Here is a 27,384-nt window from a genome sequence, read left to right as displayed (position 1 = left end):
CTTAGTTTTTGGACCTTAAATAATTTAATTTTGGATTAAATTAAATTATTTCTCTTTAAGGACAGTTTAGACCAAGTGAATTTGGAGCGTGAGATTTCTCTAGTTAAGGGCTTATTTGTTGCAACCTCGACCTCGGGTAAGTTATTTCGACTGAATTCTTGGGTCCTTGGTCGTTTAATGGTTAAGTTATGTAAATTGGTGTTTTCAAACTATTTAGGACGTCACTACTTGGAAAGCGTGATTTTATTATTAGAATTCGTTTGAGCAAATCTCCAGGTAAGAGATTCTACTACTAGACCCTCGATTTTAATTTAAAGAGACCGCATGTATGAATGGTTATGTTCTGATAATGGCTAGCTACAGAACTTGAGGTTATAAATAGAAACTAATATTGTAATTTTGACTGTGGGATGATTATGTGTTAGAGCTGTTAATGCATTGATGTTATCACCTACGTTTTATTGATACAATATTGTGAGTGAGGATGATATGACATGATATGATAGGATATGTATGGTATGACATGTTATGGCATGAGATGTTATGATGTGATTTGATGATGTGTTATGTGCATGCTTTGGATAGGGTGTGTGTTAGCTTTACCTATTAGAGTCATACTCACACGAGTGTCCTTCAGGATCACTACTCTTTTTTTACGACTGTGTAGTCCAACGGGATCACCAGTCTGACATTGACATTGACACATACATGATTTGAGAGATCCGACAAGATAACTCACACTTATGACTGCGTAGTCCGACGAGACCACCAGTCTGACATTGACATTGACATAGACATGATTTGAGAGATTCGACGGGATCACTCACAACTCGATCGCCTTAGGTGTTCCCTTGGGTTCACTAGAGACCAGTTTGTTCCTACAGGATCACAGTTTGCACGTGTTTGGGAACGTGCCAGTTCAGGGGTACCACTCTTCAGTACTCTAATAGGAAGTTAACAGGCACCTAGCGGGACTAGTAGTGGGTTCCTTACTGAGTATATTTTTATATTCATTCTTTCTATTTCATTTTTCAAGTAGAGGCAGAGGTAAGAGCAAAGGCAAGCTGGCGAATGACCAAAAGTGACCGTGTCGAGCCATAAGGACCCGTTTGCTTCCGCTTTATGTCATAGTTTGGATTTTAGTATTTGCATTTTTATTTTATTCTTTATTTGTTATTTTACTTCTTTAAAATTATATAGGGCCCGAGTTAGGATTTTATTTTTTTGACTTATTTCTAAATACATTTGTTTATATTTTAATGAGAAATTTGAGGTTTTGTTTTATTTTTTTCTATTTTAATTTTACAAATTTTATTTAGTAATGACTTCAGCTTAGTATAAAGAGTTGAGTCATTACAGATTAACAAAAACAACTACTAGGGAGATTAATCTAATAGTTCTCGTTAGCAAGCAAATCAAAAAGAGAAATGAATTCGTACAAACTGCATCAACGACGAACATTAGCAATCTGGCGGGAATTTTCTTTTTAAAGTTGGACGAGAAGAAGTAGTGCTAGACAAAGACGAGAAACGAGAAAGAATTTGCAACATAAATGACCTCGTTGGGATATGGTGTCAGTTTAGTAAATTTACAAGTGGGTGACATCACAAAAAGCCATTAGTCATCACAGTTGAAACAGTGGACCAAAATTCATTTCGAGAAATATTTATAAAAAAAAAAAAAAGAAAAAGGAAAGATGAAGGAAAAAGAAAATACAATAGAAAATGATGTGTGGTTGATTTAGCGACAGCCAAGCCATCGTCTTCCTTTATTCACCAAAATCCGAACGAAAATCAAAGTGAAGAACCGTGTGAGAGGCGAAGCTGAGACGGAGCAATTTCTGGCGGAGTTCAATCGGAGAAAATTTCCGTTACTATGTAAATCGCAGTGACTGGAACGCGCCTCTCTTTGTCATGGAGATCTTTTCTTCAACTTGAATTCATGGAGGTGGTCGGTTCAGTGAAACTGTTTTCAGCGTCACCGGCGAACTCGGTTTCAGGCTTGAGTTACTCTCCCTCATCTTATTCTTCCACATTATTTTCTCCCAAGAAGAAGAAAAAGAAGAAGAAGAAGCTGCTTGTTGTGTCGAAGAGCAAAAAGCAGCCTCAAATTTCATCGGTGATTATGCTTCCAACTGCATTCTTTTTTATGATCATTCAAAGTAGTTCGCTAGTTGCTAGGTCTTCAGCCTTACCCGACCAGAGAGATGTCCTCTTTCTGTAATCTGTACATGCTTTATTTTCTTGGTTATAATGTGCAGTCTAAGTTTCTGATATCGTTGCTTATTGTTAAACACAACGTACCGCCACTTTTGTGGATAGCCATTGTTGGAGTCCGTAGGTCTGCTAGTAGTGCGTGAAAATTCGACAATGTTGACGGACAGATGGACAATTTTGTGCAAAATCTAACTGGCTTCTTGCTCCAGGCTGGTTCGGATCCTCCGAGAATTACGTCAAATCTGAAGCAGAATTTGCAGTTTCTGAGATTGTGGAAGGTTTGTTATGTGGTTCTGCTAAAATTCGGGTATTTATAGCGCTTTCTCATATTACAAAGACTTGTAGGAGTTTCAAAAGAGAAAATCTGGCGTACCTAAGCCTGCTACTAGTTACCGGAGGAAGAAGGTAGAGAAGGAGGACCTCCCAGGAGATACGGAGCTTTATCGTGATCCCACATTGGCTCTTTACTAGTACATCTCTGATTGACAAACTTGTTTTTGTAACATTTTGTCTCTCAACCATGGCATAACACAAAAGTTGCTAGGAAAAATGTTGCTCTTAGTATCTTTTATTTTTCTGACAGTACAAACCAGGGCATAGACAATGCAGTCCCTGTCTTGCTGGTTGATGGTTATAATGTGTGTGGCTACTGGGTGAAACTGAAGAAACATTTTATGAATGGGAGACTTGATGTAGCTCGCCAAAAGCTAATTGACGAGCTTATTACGTTCAGTATGCTGAGAGGTTTGCAGTGTGCCCCTTCTTTATCATCTAAAAAATGAGACCTGATCTTTCGGTTATAGACTTGTAGGCTTATATTGTAGCTTTTGCTCGAGGTTCAGTAATTTTTGTGGGAACTTGATTTTTAGTTGCTATTGTCCTTGATTACATATTACCACTTTTACAGAGGTCAAAGTGGTAGTTGTATTTGATGCGATGCTGTCTGGACTCCCAACACACAAGGAAAACTTTGCGGGGGTACTTCTTATGATCTAAAATGTAGCCTCTTTAGTCTATATAATCTTCAGTTTGCTGCTAATCTTCTGCCAGTAGTTGTGCATTTGGGATTAGGTGTTCCCATGGTTGCTACTTGCAAGCTTAATGACTGTAAAATTAATATATTTGAAGTGCAGAACAAATGTGGAATGATGAATTAGTGGCATAAGAAAACAGATATGTAAGGGTGACCTTATCTTCTTGCTTAGGCTATTTTTCTTAAAATAAATTCAATGAGTGCACGATGACAGAAGATGGTTCATATTCATTTGGTATGTTATGAGTAAATATATTGATGATCTCAGACAAATTACAATTCAGTACCTTAAAAGAATAACTTGAAGAAAGATGATTTGTACTCTGGTTTGAAGTTTTCATTGCTCTTTTCAGTTCTGAGCTGGGAGTTTAAACAAGAAACAATTTCAGTTTTAAGACTTCAGACCTCTTGGTGACCAAGAGGATGAGGATATAGCATACACACTCCAAGGCTATGAAACTTTTCCTGGAATGTAATATTCATAGTCTCATATCAATGAGGCCTGAAGTCTTTTTGAGGAACTTCTTGATGAGCATTTCCAGTTTTGTGTTTGGGCAAGTCCTATTGAGAGCTCATGAGTCAGCTAATGCTAATGCTGTCCAAAAACAATGGAAACTTTCAACTCATGAAAAGAAATGTTTTTTTTAAGTTTTATTTTGTACTTTATATTATGATAAAGTTTCCGTGTTTTTCTTGCTGAGATTATTTTGAGTTTGATATTTCAAGTTTGCTTAATTTAAAAGAACATAGAATTTTCCTTTCTATATTTAATTAAAAAATATTACTCAGAACGTTCCTTGACATGGGCTGAAAATGTTTACACTTGGAAAATAAGCATGTATTATGAGAATGAATTATGCTATACCTCATGCTACGTAAGTTATATTTTATGTCCAAGACACTCTTTTAGACCTTTTTGAAATGGCTTGTTACGCTGCAGTCTGCCTACTTAGCAGTCAAAATATTGAGATGGATTTATTTATTGGCTCACTTAAGGCTTTTTAAATTGGTGGAACTGTTCTTGCAGAATTGATGTGGTTTATTCAGGTGAATCGTGTGCAGATACATGGATTGAAACAGAGGTAAGATTAGGCTTCATGTATAAAATCCCATGACAGTGGTAAAAAACGGTAGAATAAAACGTACTTCTCTATGCATGTGTTTCTGCTAGACTTATAGGTCAAGCACACGTCGTAATAAAAAATGTATCAGCAAGAAGCATTTTGCTGGGAAGCAAAGGTTTTGGCCATATCGTGCTTCTCAAGAACTTAGATGCAGATTCAATTTGTAGTATATTTAGATGTTTTCTGGTCCTTCACTTTTGGCAATGTTAGATTATTGATTCCATGGTATCACTTTTCATTTTGGAAAGCAACTTGAATGATAAACAACTTGTATAAATTTATATTAAATCACTTCTATGGTTTGTCATTATCTGGTTGATTTACTACCCGTTTTGGTTATTGAGTTTTCTCTGAACCACATACTTGATGTTGTTGATCTTAAATTTTGAAACTCCTGCGGTTTTTCATTATAATTAGCTAGATCCTTTTTGAGTTGCAGGTTGTAGCCCTGAAGGAGGATGGATGTCCCAAAGTTTGGGTAGTGACTTCTGATGTCTGTCAGCAGCATGCAGCCCATGGAGCAGTATGATCTCCTCATTGTTTGGGCATCACTGTATTATGCATTAACTTTTGCAGATATGGTTAGAGTATATTATTTTTATCTTTAATCTTCTAATGAAATTAATTCATAACATGGAAGAATTTGTGGTCTAATCTGTTGAGGATTTCTTCTCATCAGTTACTTAGGTTGCCATCTTTGGTATTTGTTAATTTTTATTTTATTTCGTTGTCGTCATTGTTGATTTTTTTTTCTTTTCTTTTTCTTTCCGCATGAGGTCGTTTTCTTAAGTGAACTTCTGATTTTGAAATTTTAGTTGTTCTAATGTAAACCATCGAGGATTTTCCTTACCAGAAAGAGAGATAGGATGAATAAATGAAGGCTAATAATTGATTTTTGTCGTGCTCTAGAGTGGCAAGCTTTCAATTTAGATGACTTTTAGGTCATATATCCAAACCATGCTAGTCACCTAGTTGAGATATTAATTAAACATTCTCATAATTTTTTGGCCATCCATCATAAGTTTGTCTGATACTCGTGGTTATTAGTATATATTGCTCTCCAATATTGAAACGGAATATACTGCTTCAATATGCTTTCATTTCATCATATGGTTTTGATTTACTTGTATTTCATGTGTTTTTGCTATTATCTTTATTATTATTATTATTTTTATTTTTTTCCCTTTTGAAGTGTTTAGCTGGAGCGATTAACTCATGTAAGTTTGCATATATAGCTCTTGGTTGTTTAGACCTATACTCTGATTATAGCTGAAAAGACTGTATTCTGTTACTTTATCCTCAGGGTGCCTTTATTTGGAGTTGCAAGGCATTAGTTTCTGAGGTGAGAAAGGTCTAATTTTTTTGGTGCATATTGATAACATGGTAAAAGACATATTTGTTTTTGTGTAAACGTTAATTCACTATATTATAGGCATTATGCTTCATCAATTTTTTCTTTTCCTTGTTTTCTCTAATCGAATGAAATGAATTTGGAATTCACTCTATGCCATTTTATCCTGTCTTTTTTATTACCTTTTGATGACCTTAATTCATATGACATACACATGAAATCTTAATCTCTCTACGGAAAGAGAAGAGTTCTATTTGTGAAGTTATCAATTCTCTCAAGAAGGGGGTACAGAAGAAGAAAGAGCAAGGGATACCCCAACATGAAGCCCTAAATAATAGAAGAGGCGTAGTCAAATTTTGCAGCCAAAATAGAAAGACAGGGTTTTCATTAATTACTGTAAAGCCTTGAAACTCCTAAATTTTTCTTTCACCAATGTTCAATAGATTACTAATGTTGAATAGATTGTCCAACATTGTTGTTAACATGAGGCGCACTGCCAGCGATGGCTCATGCTTAAAAGCTATTTTCGAATGTTTGGACTCAACCTTTTCTGCTTGTAATATTACAACGAGGCTGGCATTACCTATTTGACTTTTAGATTATGCATAAGTTTTGTACGTATGTCTAATGGTGGACACTATCTTAAATCCTATATTAGGAATATTGCATGAACATTGGCATTAAACTACAGTCTGTTCCAGCACAACCTACGCTTCTCATTAATGGGAGTTCTAGGGGCAAAGTTTTGGTGTCAAGAAGTCTAAGACGGGAAAACCCTTTATCCCCTTTCTTTTTCTTCTCATCTAAGAGTACTGTTGGTAAAATCCTTATTCTTTTGAGGTTTGGAAAGGAGGGTTGTGTCTCTGGCCCACCTTCAAGTCACTGATAATTCTATTTTCTTCTAGTAAATGTAAGGTTATGAGGCTCAACGAGGAGAAGACTGGAGGTGGACGATATTAGTAGGTTGTGAAGTTGGTTCCTTTCCTCTTCTTACCTTAGTCTTCCCTTTGGGAGTAGTCCCAAATCCATTTATTTTTGGAACCTGTTGGTGGAGAAAGTTCAGAAAAGGTTGGCTGCATGGAAAATAGACTTTTTCTCCAAAGCTGGTTGATTGACTTTGGTTCGCTCTATGTTGAGTGGTATCCCTATTTATTACTTTTTCCTTTTTAGAGCTCCAAGGGAGGTATGTGAGAGTATCAGGTAGCTTATGCATAATTTCCTCGGGGAAGGGGTAGATGTAGGAAAAGGAAAAGAATTACACTTGGTTGGATGGGAGGCCATTGAAAGGTTAGTTTCCTTGGGGGCTAGAAATTGGAGAATTTATGAATTCCTAACGGGGCTCTGCTGGGCAAATGGCTTTTCATTTCTCCCTTAAGCCCAACTCTTTATGGCATAGGACCATATTGCTAGTGCGTTCAATCACCCTTTTAAATGGATGTTGCTTGGGGCTAAAGGCACTTATCTGAATTTATGGAAGGATTTTTCTGAAAAGCTCTCTTCTTTCTCATTTGACTCATTATGTGGTGGCAGATTGGAAGGGTATGTACTTTTGTGAATATCATTGGATGCGGGATAGACCCATCATTTGGCTTTTCCACATTTCTTTCATTTGTCTTCCTTTAAAAATGACGTGTTATCCAATTTTTTAGTTTGCTCTGAGAGTTCCATTTTCTTTTCGTTCCAGTTTTGTTGTGTTTTGTTCAATAAGGAAGCAATTGTGGTTGCTTCTCTTTTGTCTATGCTTGAGGGCTTTGTTTTTAGACATTTGTGTCTGGGTCCCAACCCCTTGAAGGTATTCTCGTGCAAAACCTTTTTTTGTAATTTGTCAGACCATTCTCCCTTAGGTGAGTTTTTTTTTTTTTTTTTTTTTTTTTTTTTTTTTTTTTTTCTGGTTTTTGGAGAATTTAGGTTCCTGGAAAATAAGTTCTTTACCTGGAAAGTTTTACGTGAAAGAGCAACACTGTGAATCAACCTGTGAGGAAGTTGCCCTTGTTGGTTGGCCTGCTTTGTTACATTCTCTGTCGATAGGGGAAGAAGACCTGGATCACATTCTTTGGAGAAGTTTGCGAGACCTTTGTGGAATTATTTCTTTTAGATGTTTGGTTTCTCGCTTGTTCCACACTAGGACACTTGTGATATGATTGGGGGAGTTCCTCCTTCATTTGCTCTTTTCAGATTGCTTTCTATGGGTTGCTAGGGTGTGTGCTTTATTATGGGATCTATGGGGGTGAGAAAAATAACCGCCACATGTGGACCCTCATTAGGTTCAGTGTATTTATTTGGGTTTCGATTTTGAAGCCTTTTGTAATTTTTCTATAGGCACTGCTTTGTATAGTTCAAGTGCCTTCCTTTGGTTGGGCTCCCTATTTGTAGGCTTGGTTGTTCTGTATCTTCTATTTTTTTCCTCATAAAGTTATAAAAAGAGAAAAAGGCGTAATACCGATAAAAACTAGGCCTTCAGTTCTTGCACAATGAGAAGATGTGGATGGCTTCAATATTTTCTGAATGAACATGATAATACTAGGGATATCAAGCACCTAATTTACATTTTATTTTGTCAATGTAGATTAAAGCATCGAAAAAGGAGGTTGAAATGATGCTGCAAGAACACAGGTATGGCTATTCCAGATGCAAATTTGACTGTTTGTATTCAGATAGCTTATGCTAGGTTTTAGTCTTATCCCCTTAAATCTGCTCCAGTTTCTAATTTGGTCTCAAGTTTAAAAGTAGAGTACAATAGTTAGTGTTGATTTTTAATTTGGTCTTTACAAGTCCCTCAAGTTTGCATCAGTTAGTGCAGAAGATAAAATGACTTAATGAACATGTTATAAATCACTAGCATAGAAATCGAGGAAAGAAAAGGTGGAGTGTCCACTCTTTAGAGAACCAAGAAAGAATTTTATGATTATGAGATATATTATTAATTTTTTTAAACATGTTGGTCACCTTTTCACTACAGAACTCATTAAAACCTTGTGATTAATATACAACTTTTTGAACTTCATTGACCAAATTACAAACAAGGTCAAAACTTCAGGTACCAGAAGTATGTAAGTAGGTTTCTATATCAACTGTGAGATGCTTTTGAGTTTTCCCATTCCAATTTTCTGAAGCTCTCTCGAGTTGGTGATCTTTCTCCTTGCATCCAATAAATTATTGTTTATTTTATTCCTATCCCCAAAGTGGAAAAAGCCCAACTCTTCCGACCTGCAGGATAAACCTTGCCCTTGACACTTAATTGTCTTACTAGATTGTTTAAATTGCACAAGACCGCCTTGAAGCTTATGCTTTCAAACCTTCCAAATTTCCCTTACTCGAGGGATCAACAAAACTGTTACTGTGTAGTAGTGCAAAATCGACCTTGCTTCAACCCATTTTCTGACTTGGAATATTTTTCTGCATGCTTTAGCAAATTGTTTTATAAGAAGAATGGCAGCACCTACTTTAAATCTCCTACTTTATTTATTAATTTTTTTTCCAGATCAACATCTTTCCAAGGGAAATTGTTAAAGCATAATCTTGATTCAGAAGTTGTCAATGCTCTCAATGATCTTAAAAGGAAGCTAAACGAAAGTGAACCAAAGTAGACGGGGAAGATTGTGTTTGTACAAATACATTTTCTCTAACTTCATTGTTTATTCATTAATTTAAGCCGAATCTCATGTTCATAGGCATGTCGCAGTCTGTTTCAAGCTGATTAATTGAAGACAAAAATCACTTTTTTTTTTTTTCTCTCTTTTTGTGTACAATTCCTCTAGACGTCTGACAGAAAATAACCTTGAGTTTGTTGACAATGGGGATGAAGATGTAGGTTCCCTAGCCTTTCCGAATTCCAGATGTAGGGTCTCTATGTTCCAAAAGTGAAGAGAAGCATAATATTTGTGCGTGACGTGTTTTGGCATATTTAAAAATATAGGAGATGATATGGGAGAAGGAAATAAAAGAAGAGAAGCCAGCTTTCTCATTTGTCAGCATTACCGTTTGTAGAATAGCATTTTTTAGTTCAGCTTTGGCCCCATTTCATTAAATGAAATAGAGCTACCACCACCGCATTTGAAAGTCGTGAGTTAATAGAGGGAGTACTGCTCATATTTAAGAGGTCGGGTTTATGAGATTTTATGTAAATGTTTAGGGAAGAAAATTCTCAAAGAATAACTTGGTTTTTGTTATTTTATAATGTTGGTAAAGTTTTATAATCCTGCCCTGTATTTGTAAGTCATGATATAATGGAGAATACTGGCAATTCAAGTGATTGGGTTTGTGAGATTTTATGTAAATATTGTAACGATTCATCTTGGGAAGATCATTTCTCAAAGAATGAGGTAGTTTTTGTTGTATTATGTAGTTTGTTACGTTATAAATATTGAAGATTCCACACCAGTGTATGTTAATGATTGATTGATGATTCAGGAGACGATGGACTTCAACTCATAGAATTGAGAAGCTTCAGTTTGTAGAACCTTTTTAAAGGAATATGTTTTTAGAACTTTGATTTGTGTAACTTAGCTATGTTTTACGTATACATGACTTATATCTAGTTTATGAAACTTGGAACTATGTTGTGTGTGTCGTGAACAAAACTTGATTTAGATTTGAAACAAGATAACTCTTTAACTTCAAAATAATCACGGTACAAATCAACTAGAAATGAGGTGGAAAACAATTATTAATCACATAAGCTATAAGGGAAGAGGAAAAGAAGAGAAGAAAAGAAGAAAATAGAAAGGAAAATGATAAGGTATGAAGGGAAAGAAAGAAACAAAAACAGAAAAAAGTGAATCACATGAAGAAACACACAAGTTGTTTGTTTATAATGAAAATGTGGGATTTTATGAAAGTCAAATGAGTGACAGAAAAATTAAAAAAAAAAAAAGAAAAGAAAAAAGAATGAATCACGGGAAGCCTGCTTCACCTCCCCCACCATTAAAAAAACACAACATATGAAAGAAAGAGAAAAGCTATATATTATATAAAAACAAACGATCATTCATAACAACACATAAGAGAAATTAAAAAAAGAAAAAAGAAAAAAAAGAAAAGAAAAGAGCAACAGCAATAGATTTTGGATTGATTAGTGATGGTTGAAGTGTGTGTGTGTGTTTGTAATGTAAAGTAAGAAGGAGAAAACATTTAATGTAAAAAGTCAGAAGGTCAACTAAATGTCAGAGTGATATGGTCATGCTCAGTTTCAGACAGTCAATATCCCTTTCTTCATCTTCTTCTCTTTCTCTTTCTCTTTCTCTTTCTCTATTGTTTTTATTTAATTCCACCGCCGCCGGTGGACCCTCCGGCCGAGGTGGGGGCGGAGGAACTTACACTACTTCTATTCATTATTAAATAATCTCCACAAAGTTTTACCTTTCAACTTTAGGAACTCATAATATTTTGTCTATTTGTATTTGTTTTTTTAAATCTTACAACTTCTTTCCTACCCAAATCTTTGTTTTCTAACAATAATTCTCAAAATTTATTTTTATTATTTTAACTTTTCACAAGTTACAACTAAATTTTCTTTCTTATGGAAGTTTATTATGTATTTATTACGAAAAGAAACTGATACAAATCTATCATTTCTACTGTCAATGATAGAAATTGATTCAAGTTTTTATCATAGATAAAGGTCGAAATGTATTATTTCTTTTTTTTCTATATTTCTATATTTCCAATAAATACATATTTACATATGATATATAATTAGTTCGTGGAAAATTCGTAAAAAAATTAGGTACGAAAACTTATAGATCCATCTCCCAAATTTCTTCCTAAATTTCTAATAAGTATCACAACCAACGTTATCAATGGGGATAATGCTAAACTTTCTTTTAAATAGAAACTTTTTAAATCACATGTCGCAAAACATTCGACAAAATATTTACTGTAACGAATTTTGTCTTTTAGTGATTTTGTTTTATCTATGAAGTATAAATAGTTTATCAATTTTTCTTATTTTTTAAAACACTCTATTTATTAAAAGTAAATTTAACAATTTTCACGGATGAAGATATAATTAAAAAAATACCGAAATCAATATATAATTCAACAGACAAAACTCATATTATTAAATGAGTTTTAGGTGTTCAATACTCTCTTCTCTAACCGAAAAAAAAAATCCTTAAACCTTAAAATTAAACCAAAAGAAATACATTTTTTTAAGCAAATATATGAAAAGAAAAAAAAAAAAGGATAATATTAGGAATAAAAAATTTACACTTTCCTACTAAAAATATTCAAAAATTAACCTTAACTTTAGAAACCTATTAAACACAATCTCAAAATTAAATAAAATTAAATTTTTGAGAAGAGATGATTAACCACATTTGTCAAAAATTTAGAAAACGAAATTAATACACACACACATATATATAAAAGAGGTGAATTGACTAATAATGTCTCATTTGTTCATGTTGAATTATATGTATGAGTATGTATCCTTGAGACAGCATAGAAAGATGGATCCGAATGATGTGGGAGATTCAATTTGTGGTTATCCTTTTACTTACCACTCTCCTTCACTCACTTAATACCCAAAATATCTCTCATTATCAAACACAAAACACAACACAACACAACAAAACAAAACAAAACAGGTTAGAATTATATTAAAGAGTCGGCAGACAAACAAGAAATGGATACGACGGCCGGAAAGTGGCGGTTCGTCGGAATCGAAGTGGTGGAATTACAAATTAAATGTATGCAACTGTGTTTGATTCTGATGTTGCATACTGACACTTAACCAATATTCAAAATTCATTACTTCTCTTTTAATCAATAAAAAAAAAATATATATATAAGTTTCTATTTCCCCTACCCTTTTGATTCACAGTTTCTATTTTCTATTTATTTGTTTTCTTTTGGTTTGGAAGTCTTTAAATTTTTTAATTTTGTTTCAATATGATTCTTAGATTTTAGGATTCATATTTCTTTAATCTTTTACTAATTGTTCGTTTTTTTTTTTTTTTTTTGCTTTGTCTATATTGTTAATAATATTTTGAAACTTTATCAATCACGTATTGAAACAAAATTAAATTATCAAGAAAAATAGTAATGTTCTAAAACACTTGAAAACTTAAAGAGCTAGAAATGTCTTTTTGAAAAATCCTCTCGGGTAGAGTGAGGGTGGGGATGTCTTCTATGTCTTCCTCTTCCATTTCACATTTCATTCATTCTACATCCTCATAAATTTCTAAAACTGTCAATTAATTTAAATCACTGAAAAAATCGTTAAATCTTTTCCTAAATTCTTTGATATATAATTAGTTTCACATTACCAATTTAAATTTAAAGGAAAACTGTTAAAATTTTACAATAAATAGAAAATAATTAATTACCCATCAAGTCGTTCATTAACAACTTAGATATAAACTCAAACATATTCATTATTAATTACCTTTGTCTGACAATAAATTTGAAATTTAGGTATAATAATAACGAGTGAAATTGGATAAAATTATTGAAAATATTTAGAAGTATAACTATCCAATCCAATTGTGGTATTTGGTTTGTAATACTTTATATGAAATCTAAACCCTAATTACAGCAATAGGGATTGTGGAATTATTATAAATGATAAAGGAGAAATTGTGGGAAGAAGTTGGTGTAAGAAAACTAAGATATGAAAGAAAAATTTAAAGAGAAAAAAGAAATGTAGTGGATAAAATAATGGAGAAAAGAAGAGAAGACCAAGTCAGCAGCAGCATTAATCGAGAAGAGCATATGGGGGTTAATAATTAATAATTAATGTTGTTGAAGTCCTTCTCCATTCTTTATAGCTTTACCAAACGCCACCGTTTTCTCAAACAAATGCAACTCCAATTCAATTCCTATTCAATTCTTATTTTGACCAAATAATCAATATCCCCTCTCTCTCTCTACTCTCTAACTCTCTACTACACACTCTTTCTATTTATTATTTCCAATACCCCACTTCTCCTTCTTCTTCTTCTTCTCCTTCTTCTTTTTTATTTTATTTTATTTTATTTAGAAGAAGGCCAGATTCCTTTATTTATTTCCAATCACCAAATCATGGACTCAAATTCATCATATGCCATATATCTCTTCTTCTCTTTCTAATAGAAAAAAGAAATGTCATTAAAGAAGTTATTGGAACTTGGAAGAAGATTCGATTATGTGTTTAAAGAAAATATGATTCTTTCATTTTCTAGTTTCTAGACTTACAAATATATATATATATATATATATATATATATTTAGAAAAGAAAGACTTGTTTATAATATATTTATTTATATATAATTTTTAATGTGGTGAAGTGAAATAGAGACTCTTTTGGTTGGGTGTCAAAAAGTTAATAATATTCCTAGTACTTTTTAATATTATTAACTTTATGAGGAAAAAAAAAAAGAGAGACTATTTTTAAATATATACTTTTTTCTTTTAAAAAAATAATTAGGTAAAAAAGGAAATAAAAAAAAAAAAGGAAAATGAGATGACATGACGATATAGCATTTAGTTGCTTCAATATTTCAAACCTTCAACCTGAGATATTGAGTTGAGATCGTCCTCTCTGCCTCTCTTCTTCTTCTAGAGTTACTTCTTATTCAGGGCAATTAACAATCACTTTCTCCCAATCTCTCTTTCTCTCTCTCTAGTCTTAAAATGTTTAATGCTTCTTGAGTTTCACATATCTTTATATCACATATCTAGATGTTCAACGTAATTACAGTAGGTAGCACCATCTATTATAGAAAATAGTATTACTCGACACTTTTTTTGTCACTCAAATATTTGTTTACTTGATACTTTTAAATACGTTAAGTAATCCAGTGTCGAGAATAAAAGTTTTTTTTTTTCCTTTTTCTACGGTGTATAAGCGTCAAGATGAAATGTACTTGACATGTTATAAATGTCAAGTATATGAGATTAGTTCACATGTTTAACGTGTCAAGAATTTATTTAGTCTTGACATATATCATTCGTCAAGAATAATTAATCTTGACACTTGTTATCTACCAAATAAGAACTTTTCTTGACGTTAAAAAGTTGACAGCTGGGTTAACTCTTGACATGTTTTGCATGTCAACTTTTTTTTTCAAATGAAAAATTGTACAATTTGAAATACCCGTATAATTAAATTGCACCTATTTTGAAGTCCAACGATGATATACAACATGATCAACTCAGACAACATATAAGCAAGCAGTCAAGCTTTCCATCCATTGAACTATTTAAGTTTCTTAAATCAACCTAAACTTTTAATCAAAGAACTAATAAATTGCATATATATCATTGCACATCCATATACTTGGTCATTATATGCTTACAAAACAGAAGCATTATTGTTCTTATTCATATTACAAAACGAGTTATGATTATCGTTCTTAATCATAAAACCTAAAGTTCATGTAATAATAATGTACACACTTTTAGAGAGCATTTGAGACAATGAGTTGGTTATTATAGTTTGTATTATAAGAGTTTATGTTTAGAGTGCAAATCATTTTATAGTTTGTGTTATAACAATATGTGTTTGAAGTATAGACTATTTAAATTTGAGAAGGAAATACTGAACAGTGTATCAAAGAATAAAAAATAATTAATCTAAAATAGAAAAACTATAGCAAATGAAGAGTTTTGAAATACTGTTTACGTATACTGGGGAGTGCAAAACAATATTTATTATAGTAAGAGGTGCTTAATATCTTAGATAATCCTCGTCCCAAACACTCATCTGATTCTATAATTAAGTACATAATAATATTTTAAAAAATCACAAATATAACAAAATTTAATGACTAATAGACCTTGAGAATTAGATCTAAATTATGTTATATTTGTAAATATTTTTGTATTGTGATATATTTGCAACTATCCATTCTCTCTCTTTCCTAAAAAAATATATTATTTTAGGGGATTTTTAAAAAATATAACAAACCGGTAAAATATTTACAACGTATAGAACAATTCTAAAAATGGAAAAAGCCCACAATAAGAAATAAAAAAAACCATCCAGTCAACACGCAATTAATCGACCACATGCGTGCATGAGTAATTTCCTTCTAAACAATCGTGTACTACATTCTAAATGAATAATCTACTATCATTTAGCTCATAATACAGGATCGTGTGTTTTTTTATAACGATAGGGGAAAATATTTCAAATTTAAACAATCATGTTGACCATGACAAACAATTGTGTTCGTTATGGTAAGCGATCGTGTAGTCCAATGTAAATAATCATTAAGAACTTCAAATTTAACCATCGTACGTGTTGACCATGTTAAACGATCATGTTAACTATGCTACACGATCGTGTTGACCATGCTAAATGATCATGTTAAACTATGATAAATGATTGTTTAGATCATGTCAACACGATCACTGGCAGATTTAGTATAGACCCAGGGGGGCTCGAGCCCCCTTCAACTTTATTGTCTTTTATAATATATATAAAGAAAACTACTTATTATTAATATTTCTCATTAGTTGAGTGGTTACTTTGATTGTTAGTCCCCATTCCCATCTAGGTTCAAATCCTACCTATGTAGTTTTAATTTTCCATATTTTTATTTTAGCCCCCCATCAATATATTTTCTAGATACGCCACTGAACGCGATCGTTTAGATCATTGTAAACGATGGAAAAAAAACTTCAAATTTAAACGATTTTGTTGACAATGGTAAACAATCGTTTTGATCATGTCAAAATGATATTTAGACAATTTTGATATTCTCGAATATGAGAAAGATGAAGTAGTTTTAAAGAATTTTGTCGAAAACGATGATGATGAAATAGAAGACTTAAACATAAGAATGAATTATTTAAAAATAGAAAAAAGAAAATCTAGAAGAGGAGATAAAGAAATCTAGAAGAGAAAAGGAATAAATCGTACAGAAGAACAGGAAAGAAAAATGACAAATGGTGTATCCAACTATTTTTCTTTTTTTGTCGAATTAGAATTTAGTGTGAATTTATGTATTATCTAAATATGTGAGAAATATGTCAGTAATATTCGATTTACGAATATTACTAATAATCCATTTAGGTAGGTTTAGCCATATCATATGATCTTAAGATAGGTTTAAGTACAAAACCTATATAATAATGAATATTATACATATATTTTAAACTATATATCATTTGTAAGAACTGCGTCACTCGAATCTTTTTTTCTTTTTTTTTTTAGTTACGTTCTAGACACATTTCATATGATCAGTTCCAATCTGGTGTAAATTATTTTATTAGCCAACTACATTTGTTTAATTTTATGAACAAAGACAAGATGAAGATTTCATATATAATCTCTTGGGTTTTTTTAATTCAAACTAGATAACGACCTTTTTGTTAAGTGGATATTGAAAGGTTTAATGTACTCTAATTTACTTTTTAATATCAACCTTCGAAGGGAACTTAACACAAACCTAATTAAACTCAATGTTGTGACATAATAACTGATAAATCTTTTTAACTTAAATTCCATTTAATAATTATTTTAATTTTTAAAATTAAACTTATAAACGCTACTTTCACCTTAAATTTTTTTCCTAAGTTTCTCTGTATTCTACCAATGGTTTAAAAAACCAAGAAAATTAAAAAATAATAATAATAATAAATAACTCTAAAAAAGTTGTTTCTTTTTTTCTTGTTGGAATTATTGGTCGAAAAATTCGACAATTGTATTTTAGAAAGATGCAAGTCATTGTAACACATGCCAAAGAAATTAAACAAACTTAATTTAAAAAAACCAAAACGGTTATCGAACGGAAATGAATAAAAGGAAAAAACAAAAGAAAATACAGAATTTAGTGAAATCCAATTCAGTGCAGCGTGGGCTACGTAGTTTGGGGTTGGGGTTATTGTATGCTTTACATGATATACACGATGCCTATGCTTAGCAGATATATTATATGCTTTACTGGATACATAGGTAATCATGAAAGCTCATGATCCCTTCTCATCTTTAATAAATTAAAAGGTTTAAACTTACTATTACTATTAAAAAGAACAATAATTAATGGTTAGATTGAAGTTATATCTCAATATCTTTAGTGTGTCCAAAGCTATATTGAATATATTACTCTATATCTTCCTTCAATTTCAAAACAAAATGATATCGAAAATGGTATATAGTAATTGTGTGTGGACACATATCTATTTCTATGTGATGAATTAGCTAGCTAGGCTTTTCTTTTTCTTTTTCTTTTTCTTTTTTCTTTTTGTAAATTTCAATTAAATTTCATGAAAATGATTGAGTTTGATACTTGAGAGACTATAAAATCATTTTAGCCTTATGAACCAAAAAAATAAAAGAATAATAAAATTAGCATAACCACTAAATTTTTTTGTTGAGAAAGACATTTAGTATAAAGATGATGACAATATTGAAACCGCCATATAGATTAGGATATTGATCTTTAAGATGAAGAAAACCAATCATTCAAAAGGGAAGGATTTGATATGCTTATCTTTAAAAGAAAAAAGAGAAATTTTGTAATGTTATGAACAAATATGAAAAGTGGAAATGTGTTTTTATCTAATTTTTTTCTCTATGTAAGATAGTTAGTAGGAATTCCTTTTCTTAGTTTCCATCCATAAAAGAAAAAAAAAATCAAAATCAAAGACTTATGAATTGGTTGACAAAAATATTTGACAAATACCCTAATTACATTCTTTAGGGAAAAAAAAAACCATCAAATTTATAAAATTTATGACAACTATTTAATTTAATAAAAAAAAAATCTACCGATGTATCTACTATAAATAAATATATATTGATATCAAATTTTTCTAGTTGAACCAAAATATTTATAAATATAGTAAAATTTTACTTTTTATATGTAATAAAGTACCATAAACTATCGCAATAGCCTACCGATGATAAGTTGATATATTTTATTATATTTAAGAATATTTCAACTATATTATCAATTTAAAACAATTTTCCTAACAAGATTCAAATGTAGCTGGATATTTGATGACATACATCAAACAAGTAACCATAAAAACAACTACGGTTGGGTGGCAAATGATGTACAGTGACAATACCAACTTAAAATCATGGCCATGCAGAGAGAGAGAGAAGATATAGTTGAGAGAAAAAAAACATATCATTCTCATATTGGTCGGTGATTTGTCCAACCTTAAATTTTGTCTCTCTCTCTCTTTCTCTCTTTTTACCTTTTTTTGATTGAATTAAAATGGATTTATTTTCCTATCTCTAATATTCTTTTTCAACTTTTTTTCTTGAAGAAAGAATAACATTGATACAAGAGGGTTCGATGAACCGCCAAATTGTTCTCAACCACGATTCTTGTGGGGGAAAAAAAGAAGAAAATAAAAGAAAAAAAAAAAAACAAATTAATCGATTGATTAAGCAATTAATAAATTCTCAACTAATCCTAAAGTGACCCTCTCTCCTTTTTGTTTTTATTCTCATGTCAAGACAATATTCATTTACTTATAAACAGATGAAGGGTCAAATTTGTACACATACAAGTGGATCAACCAGAGAGTTACACAAAATTTAATGAACATGTACATATATATAGTATATATATATATATATGTATGTATTTGTATTTATCCAATAAATTAATATATATTCATTCATTAATTTCAAATCCATTTTTCTTTATTATTGCTAAAACGAGAGACTGTGGTTCTAGGATCAAATTAATGAAAAGTTATTAGAATATGTAATCTCTCTTGATTGTTTTTGTTAGGATATTACATTTTGGTATCAAGAGAATCTCTTAATCTTTGTTTGTGAGCTATTTAAATTGAGTAACATGTGTATTGGTGGCAGCTACTAATTAAATATAGCTAATCAGTGATTTAGAGTAGAATGATTCTTGATTAACACCAATAATTAATTAAGGATAGAATTATATAACTATATGTATTAGGTACTAAACCATCTATGGTCTTATAATAATATCTCAATTATGGATTATGTAAGTGTTTAATGATTTGGTTAACATAGAGGTAATAGTCAATGGTCAAATTAGAAATTTCTAACTAAAGGGCTCTTAGGGATGGGGTGTTGAGGAAATAGAAAAATAAAATGGTTAGATTTAGTGTAAACTACATAAAGGGCATTTGGTATTTTAATGTCAATTAGAGACCATTTGAAACTTAGACTATGTTGACAACTATTTTACTTTTAATTTGATTTTATGTTTCCCAAATTTGTGCTTGTTTTTTCCTAGTTTTTAGATTTTTTTTCTTTAAATATAAATTTTATTTTTAGCCCAATTTTAAAAATAGAATCACAATTTTGAATGGATTTTGTGAATCCTACTCTATTTATTTATTTCACTTGGATTTTCAAAATTACCTTCTAAAAATGGGAAATCGTGTAAATAGCAAATTTATGGATAGAAAAAAAGAAAAATAGCAAACTGTTAAATTATTTTGATTTATTGCAAAACTAACTGTCAGAATAATTTTTTCATTTTTTTTCTCGAATTTACCCCTCCACGAATGACAATTGTCCATATACAAATACAGTGTATTTGTTAATATAAAAAAATCAAACGAAATATCACATATCACGAATACAGTGTATTTGTAAACACACACTTACGATAATTCTTAACTAAATAGAAAAAAATTATATTGTTCCAACAATCCCTAAAGATATGTCATTAGTTTCAATTTGCTATTTCCGTCAAAATAGCAAAATATTGGATTGCAAATAGAAAAAATAGCAAATCCAAAAAATATTTTGATTTATGGCAAAACCGTCTGCTGGATATTTTTTTTCAATTTTTTTTTTTTTTTTTGTCTGAGTATACTTCTTTACAAAGGATAATTTCTCGCATGCAAATACAATATATTTGTATATGTCAACAAATCAAACAAAATATCACGTGATACAATATATTTGTAAACACATTCACTTTTGGTAAATCTTAACTAAATCAAAAAATATTCTCTTGTTGCAGAAGATTTCACCAACATCCCTAAAGATGTAGCTTTAGTTTCAACATCCCCTAATTATTATGATTTAAATCAATTAATTCACAATTTTTTATATTTCATATTATTTATCAAAAATTTATTAAATAATACATATTACAATATTTTAATAACAATTTGAATCTACAATTTATATCATCCCCTCGTCAATTTGAATTCAAATTTTACCTCGTATTCCTAAAATAATATAAAGATAAATTTAACTATTTCGTATTTTTTATTCTTCAAACTATTTATCAAAAAATAGACATAAATAATACATAATACATATTTGATATTTATTAACCTTTTGAGTTTAGAAATATATCTCACCTTAAAATAGTTAGTTTTAATTTCAATTTTACTTTATTTTTAAATCCAATTTTTACACTTTAATTTTAAACACTGGCAGATTTAACATAAGCCCAAAGGGAGTCCCTCAACTTTATTGTCTTTATGTAATATATATAAAAAAAAACTATTTAAATTTTAATATTTATAGTTAGCTTAGTGGTTACTCTGACTGTCAGTCTCATTTTATACATTATCCTTAAAATGATGCAAATATATCTACAAGATTTTGGGTTTATTATATTTTAAACAATTTATTAATAATATTGGTAATCATTACAATTTCTTAAATGACCTTAAATATGTCTCAATGGCGTTTTTGCAATTAATTGAATCTTTTTCCTTATGTCTTTTAAATTAAATTAGAGAAAAGAAAATAAATATGAACAATAGAGAGCGTTTTTTCTAATAAAAAAAGATTGATAGAGAAGAGTGTGGTGTGATAGTTTCTGGCGCTCCAATAAGAAGAGAGACGTTGGTCAATGGAGAGGAAGACATTAGAGGTTTAGTCGTGGGTTTCAAGGTGGACAGAAGATGATGGTTTTGCGCTGTTTACGGTAGCTCCGACGTTCATTTCAACAGCTTCGCAATATGTTTAATGAATGGTTTAACCATGATTTTGGAGCCGTCAGAGGTTAGTTTAGCCATCAGAGGAAGACATTGGAGTTTCGATGTCAGCGGCAACAGGCTTTTTTTTAGCAGTGTTTGACAGCGTCCGACGTTGGTCGCAGGTTTGCGGCGGATTCTAACGTTTCGACGTCTATTGAAGTCAGGTTTAATCGACTTTCACCGGTTTAGCCGCAAGCAAGACGAAAATGCCAAAGTCTCTGGTCAGAGGAGCTGACAAGAAGAAAATCCAAGTATGAAGACTTTGAAAGGTTTGAAGAAGACGAGCTGGAAGCTCCAATAGTTTCTACAACTGATGAAAGTTTGATTTTGATGTATTATGTTCTAGGCATTTGATTTTAGTTATAGGGTATTTGTAGTTTCTTGAATAATTGTAGGGGGCTTTCTAAAAAATATAACAAAGCGGCAAGATATTTACACTATATAGAACAATTCCGGAAACGGAAAAAGATCAGAGGCCCACCGTGTAAAATACCAAAAATGTCCCGTCAACCATGACGTCAACAATGCGTGCATAATATATTTGCGATCGTTTAGATTTAGTTATTGTTTGGTACACGATCGTTTAGATATATGTACAATTTATCTTTTCAATTCTATCATTTAATTTTGTTACACGATCGTTTATTTTGGTTGCGTTTAAATTTGCTTACACGATCGTTTAGATTCAATCGTTTAGATTTGGGGACCCAAATATAAACGAATTTTTTTTTTTAAATTTGGTACACGATTATTTAAATTCTTTTGATACATGATCATTTAGAAATTTATTTTTTTACATGATCGTTTACTTTTTTTACATGATCATTTACATTTGGCTACTCTAATCTAAATGATTTTTTTCAAGATTCTTTATACATGATCTTTTATTTTTTTACACCAACGTTTACTTTTTTTACATTTGGTTACTCCAATCTAAATGATTTTTTTCAAGATTCTTTATACACGATATTTTTTTTACACAATCATTTATTTTTTTTGCACGATCGTTTACATTTGGTTACTCCAATCTAAATGATTTTTTTTAAGATTCTTTATACACGATCTTTTCTTTTCTTTTTTTACACGATCATTTATTTTTTTTACACGATTGTTTACATTTGGCTACTCCAATTTAAATAATTTATTTCAATATTCTTTATACACGATATTTTAGATTTTGCTATTTTTTGTATACGGTCTCAAATTTAAACGGCGTAAAAAAAGGAGAAAAAGAAGAAAGACGATGGAAAGAAATCACAACGAAAAAAAAAAAAGAAAAAATACGATGAAAAGATTAAACGATGTAAAAAAAGAATCAGAAAAGAAGAAAGACAATGGAAAGAAATCGCAGCAGAAAAAAAAAAAAAAAAAGAGAAAATGAAGAAATACGATGGAAAGAAATCACATTAGCAAAAAAAAAAAAAAAAAAGGAAAAGAAGAAAGATGATGAAAGAAATCGCAAGAGGAAGATGATGAAAGGAATCGCGAGGAAGCGAAGAAAGATGGAAGGGCAAACCTGGAATATTTAAAAAAGGACTAACTTTATGTATTTTATTACATGGGCCTAAATAGTTTGGTGTTTGGTTACATTTATGAAAGTTTCCCATAATTGTATTTAGAATTCAATTTTTTCAGCTACTTAGAGACATTTAAGATATTATTCTTCTTATCAACCCTTCTAAAAATAGGTATGAAAGTATGAAAAACAAAATGCTCATAGGCAGCAAAATGTTTATATAATAAGCTTAATTTTTAATTTTTAAAGGTAGAAACTAAAATTAAAATAAATATGGAATGAGTTTTAGTTACATTATATTATATTTATTTTAGTAAACAATGTATGTATAAATATATTATATTTATTTTAGTTAATAATGTATGTATAAATTTTAAAAGTTAAAAAAAAAAAGCATATCAATCACCGTTAAATTATACATTTATGTTTATACTAAAACCAGAGTGTTTTAAATTAACATTTAACCCAAAAATTTAAACATACGAGTAAATGTACATTTAATAATATATTCCTAAAACTAAAAACTTTAGTGAGAAAGAAAAGAACATTGTACTGATCATACCATTTAAAATCACCAATTAGTCTAAAAACTTAAGCTGATTGACACAAACAAATTTAATATCAATATCTAACGTTCCATTACTTTTGGGTTTTGAAATATGAAAAATGTCCAATAAGTGAAAATGAATATTAACTGGAATGGAAACAACAATAAAGGAGCTTAAACACAAGATTTCTTATACCAAATCATTAATTGATTCAAGAGTTTAAGTAAATAATACACGGTGATGGTTAATTTGCATCGAAATGACAATATTTTAAATGATAAGATTTAATGATTTATAGTAAAAGAACTTTCCAATAATTAATAAGAAATAGAGGGGTGGTTTAGTAAAATAGAATGAGTAAAATTTTCATTAGAACATAAATAAAGATGGATGATTTTGGAAAAGGGAAAGAAAGGACAAAAAAAAAAAAAAAAAAAAAAAAGAAGAAAATTAATGCAAATCCAATTAATAATAGGATTTAAAGATGCAATGAATGGAGAAAAAAGAGATGAGGTGTTCATTCTCTTTTGACTAATTATTATGTATGTGTTGTTAGTAATTAAAATCTTAGTTTGAATATATATATATATATATATATATATATATATATATACATATATTTAATATTCATAGCTAGTTCATTTCTTAAATCTTTATAATAAACCCATAGTTTTACATAATTAATTTAAATTAATCAAGTAGTTAAGTTTGTTGTTGGGTAGCTAAGTCTCGTAGGATTCTTACCAATATTACTCAATCTTTGGTTGGTATAATAAGAAAAAAATATCTTTGACTCCGATTCTTTTACCTTTAAGATTTTGGTCAAAAATATTAGGAATTTAATACTGTATTAACATTTGTAGTTTAATGTCTCCAATAGCAAAAATCAACAACAACAACAATAATAATAATAATAAAAACTCTTTTCGATTGAAATAAAAATCAATCATAGTGTAACTTACGATTAAAAAAAATCAGTTCATTGTTCTTCACCTAAAAAAGAAAGAAAAGAGTATCAAGAAACATTCACTTCACTCCCTAATATCTCTTGAACATAAATTTTTGTTACATTATATTTCAATTATTTTCGTATAGGCCAAGTTAGGGAAAAGGATAAATTGTTCTTCATGAATTCCGTCGATCATCTCTTTAATTCAACAACTATACTGCGGTGTGACTAGTGCTATAGAGAAGTGTTGCCTCTTCATGTAGAAGAGGCAAATTATAAAAATGATTGAATTATTGATTTAGGATGCTCTAACCATACGTCTGGAGATAAGAGAAAAGCTGCAACACACATCAGAAAATAAAGAAAGTTGACTTGTTGTAACTACAAAGAACTTAAAGTTGTCAATAGCCCACGTTGACAAAACTATAATAATCTCTTACTCCAATTCCAATAAGTGTGATTGGATAATGCATTCTATGTGTCAGGAGTGAATAAGAATTTGGTGTTAGTATCTCATTTGACATATGTAGGCAACTTCGTCATGTTTCGACCTTATGGTGTCAAGTGTATCAAGGTTTGGAAGTCAATGGCAAGCCGTTGATGGAATGAGAAAGGATGTATTACATCTATGTAATGTTAACAAAAGATGCCTACATGGATAAGCAAAGACATCAAAGGACAAAGTGCATTGATTATAATGGTGAACAATGCTACACATCAAGAAATATTATAGTTGATGAAACATCATCGTGGAAGACATTTGAATCAGAAAAGACACGTAAGGATGAGAGAGGTCATTTGAAGTAGGATCTAGAAAAGAGATAAGTCAAGTATAAGAATAAGAAAGTGATGAAGATGCAAAAAGAGCAATTAAGGACACAAAATAGTCCTTGGTATAGTGGAATACATGATAAAAAACCACAATTACGAAACGAAACAAATAGAGAATACCCAATTCTAGGTTTGCAAATGCAACGATGGAAATATTTGAAAAACCAACACAATGTATGTAGAAGCGCCACAGAACATCTGGTGGATAAAGGTCATAAAAGAATAAGTGAATGCTTTGAGAAGACATAGACGTTGGGGAAAAGTGCCAGAAGGCTAAGATCATTCAAGTATGCAAAGTTCCAACAACTCAAGATGATGGAAAAGGATATAATAGTTAGCGACGAGAGGGAGAATTAAAGTAGAAGACAACACTAATTATTCTAGAAAGTTATTTAAGTATCTACAATATGACATAAATATATAAATTAAATATCTTTAGAATTATGTAAACAAATGTCTCATAAGAAAAAAGTCTAGAAATATCATAGACAATTTAGGTTAAGGAATTCTAGAATTCCTTTAGATAATAGTTAAAATTCTAAAGAGGTCCTTTTGTTTGAGCTTTAAGGATCTTACTCATCTATAAATAGGGATTGTACCTTCATATGTGAACTAAGCAAAGGTAAGCTAAGCAAGTAAGTACACAAAGAGAGGAAAAGATGAAGCAAAGAGTTAGAAAGAGGCTTTAAATGAAAGTGAGCGAGTGATTGTGGTTCTCTCTAGAGTGTCCATTTTTGTTCTTTCTTAATAAATTAAAAGTTTTATTTTCTTTAAAAAGATTATCCCTCTTTCTTGTGTGTCAATTTGTTCTACATGATATTAAGTTATCGATCTTTTAAATGATAACGAATAGTCTTTTTATCTTGAAATACATTCCAATTGACTTGATTATTAAACTAACTTAGAATTATGGTTAATTTACATAAATGTAACAAAACCCAAAAATATTTATGACACGTGTAAACTAAAACAAACATCCATGAAGCTCATAAAATATTTTCATAATCTTCAGATTTGTCCTTAAATATTGCAGACGATTCGTCACTTCTCATTCTTTTTCTTCTTTACGATTTATTCATCTTCTCTTCTACATTTCTTCATCTCCTCTTCTAAAGTTTCTTTCTTCTGTTTTTAAACTATTTATTCTTCTACTTAAATCTCCTATTTCATTTTCACCATTTTCGGCAAGATTCTACGAAACTACTTTATCTTTCTCATATTTGAGAATATCAAGATCGTTTAAACATCATTTTTGACATGATCTAAATGATCGTTTACGATGGTCAACATGATCGTTTAAATTTGAAGCCTTTTTTCATCGTCTAAAATGAATTACACGGTCGTATATATTGACATGATATAAACGATCACTTACCATAGTTAACACGATCGATTAGCATGGTTAACACGATCATTTTGCATGGTCAACAAGTTCGTTTAGCATGGTCAACAAGTTCGTTTAGCATGGTCAATAGGATCATTTGATTTGAAGTTTTTAACGATCATTTACATTGCACTATACGATCGTTTTCCATGTACAACACGATCATTTTCCATATGATCAACACGATCGTTTAAATTTGAAGCATTTTTCCCCATCGTTAAGAACTTTACGATCATGTATAATGACCTAAACGATCATGTATCATGACTTAAACGATCATAGATCATGCATTTAGATTGTAGTACACGATCGTTTAGAAGAAGATTACTCGCTTAGCATATGACCAATTAACTACGTGTTGAGTAAGGCATTTTTGGTATTTCTCATTGTAGGCTTGTGAGTTTTTTCTATTTTCATAATTTTTCAATCTAAAATCAATCTAGAGATCTTTTCGATATTCTTCTCTTGAGAAATGGATTCTTGTTAGTTGGAAATTGAGGGCAAGTATCACCGATTTTTATAGTTAAGTAGTAGGTTTATAAACTTCTAGAATAATAG

General features: G+C 30.6%; 2 protein-coding genes across 8 annotated transcripts in view; one reads left to right on the top strand and one right to left on the bottom strand.

Annotated features, from left to right (window-relative positions):
• Window positions 1–27,384, bottom strand: part of LOC127150064 (uncharacterized) — a 97,511-nt gene that overhangs the window by 66,565 nt on the left and 3,562 nt on the right. The window lies entirely within an intron of this gene.
• LOC103493288 (uncharacterized) lies at window positions 1,685–10,001 on the top strand. Of its 7 annotated transcripts, XM_051086824.1 has the most exons (11): window positions 1,685–2,118; window positions 2,426–2,494; window positions 2,562–2,686; window positions 2,800–2,960; window positions 3,124–3,193; window positions 4,277–4,331; window positions 4,813–4,896; window positions 5,566–5,590; window positions 5,677–5,715; window positions 8,291–8,337; window positions 9,530–10,001. In XM_051086824.1, exons 1-9 carry the CDS (start codon window positions 1,942–1,944, stop codon window positions 5,712–5,714), a joined length of 804 nt encoding a protein of 267 aa, XP_050942781.1. In that variant the 5' UTR covers window positions 1,685–1,941; the 3' UTR covers window position 5,715; window positions 8,291–8,337; window positions 9,530–10,001. The 7 variants fall into 7 exon arrangements, 4 of the variants coding, with proteins under 4 accessions (XP_050942781.1, XP_016901241.1, XP_008452195.1 ...); XR_007822007.1 differs by having other exon boundaries at window positions 5,566–5,715; XR_007822008.1 differs by lacking the exon at window positions 5,566–5,590 and having other exon boundaries at window positions 4,813–4,954.

Source organism: Cucumis melo, chromosome 6, assembly GCF_025177605.1.
Source record: "Cucumis melo cultivar AY chromosome 6, USDA_Cmelo_AY_1.0, whole genome shotgun sequence".
In the NCBI taxonomy this organism is placed as follows: Eukaryota; Viridiplantae; Streptophyta; class Magnoliopsida; order Cucurbitales; family Cucurbitaceae; genus Cucumis; species Cucumis melo.
This window is presented reverse-complemented; position numbering and strand designations above follow the sequence as displayed.

What these genes read in the sequence shown, in the direction of transcription:
- LOC103493288 (XM_008453973.3), top strand. Translation starts at nt 1,942, where the DNA reads ATGGAGGTGGTCGGTTCAGTGAAACTGTTTTCAGCGTCACCGGCGAAC. An exon ending in CCCACATTGGCTCTTTACTA is followed by an intron (nt 2,687 to 2,799) that starts GTACATCTCTGA and finishes TTTTTCTGACAG; the next exon opens with TACAAACCAGGGCATAGACA. An exon ending in ATGATGCTGCAAGAACACAG is followed by an intron (nt 8,338 to 9,205) that starts GTATGGCTATTC and finishes TTTTTTTTCCAG; the next exon opens with ATCAACATCTTTCCAAGGGA.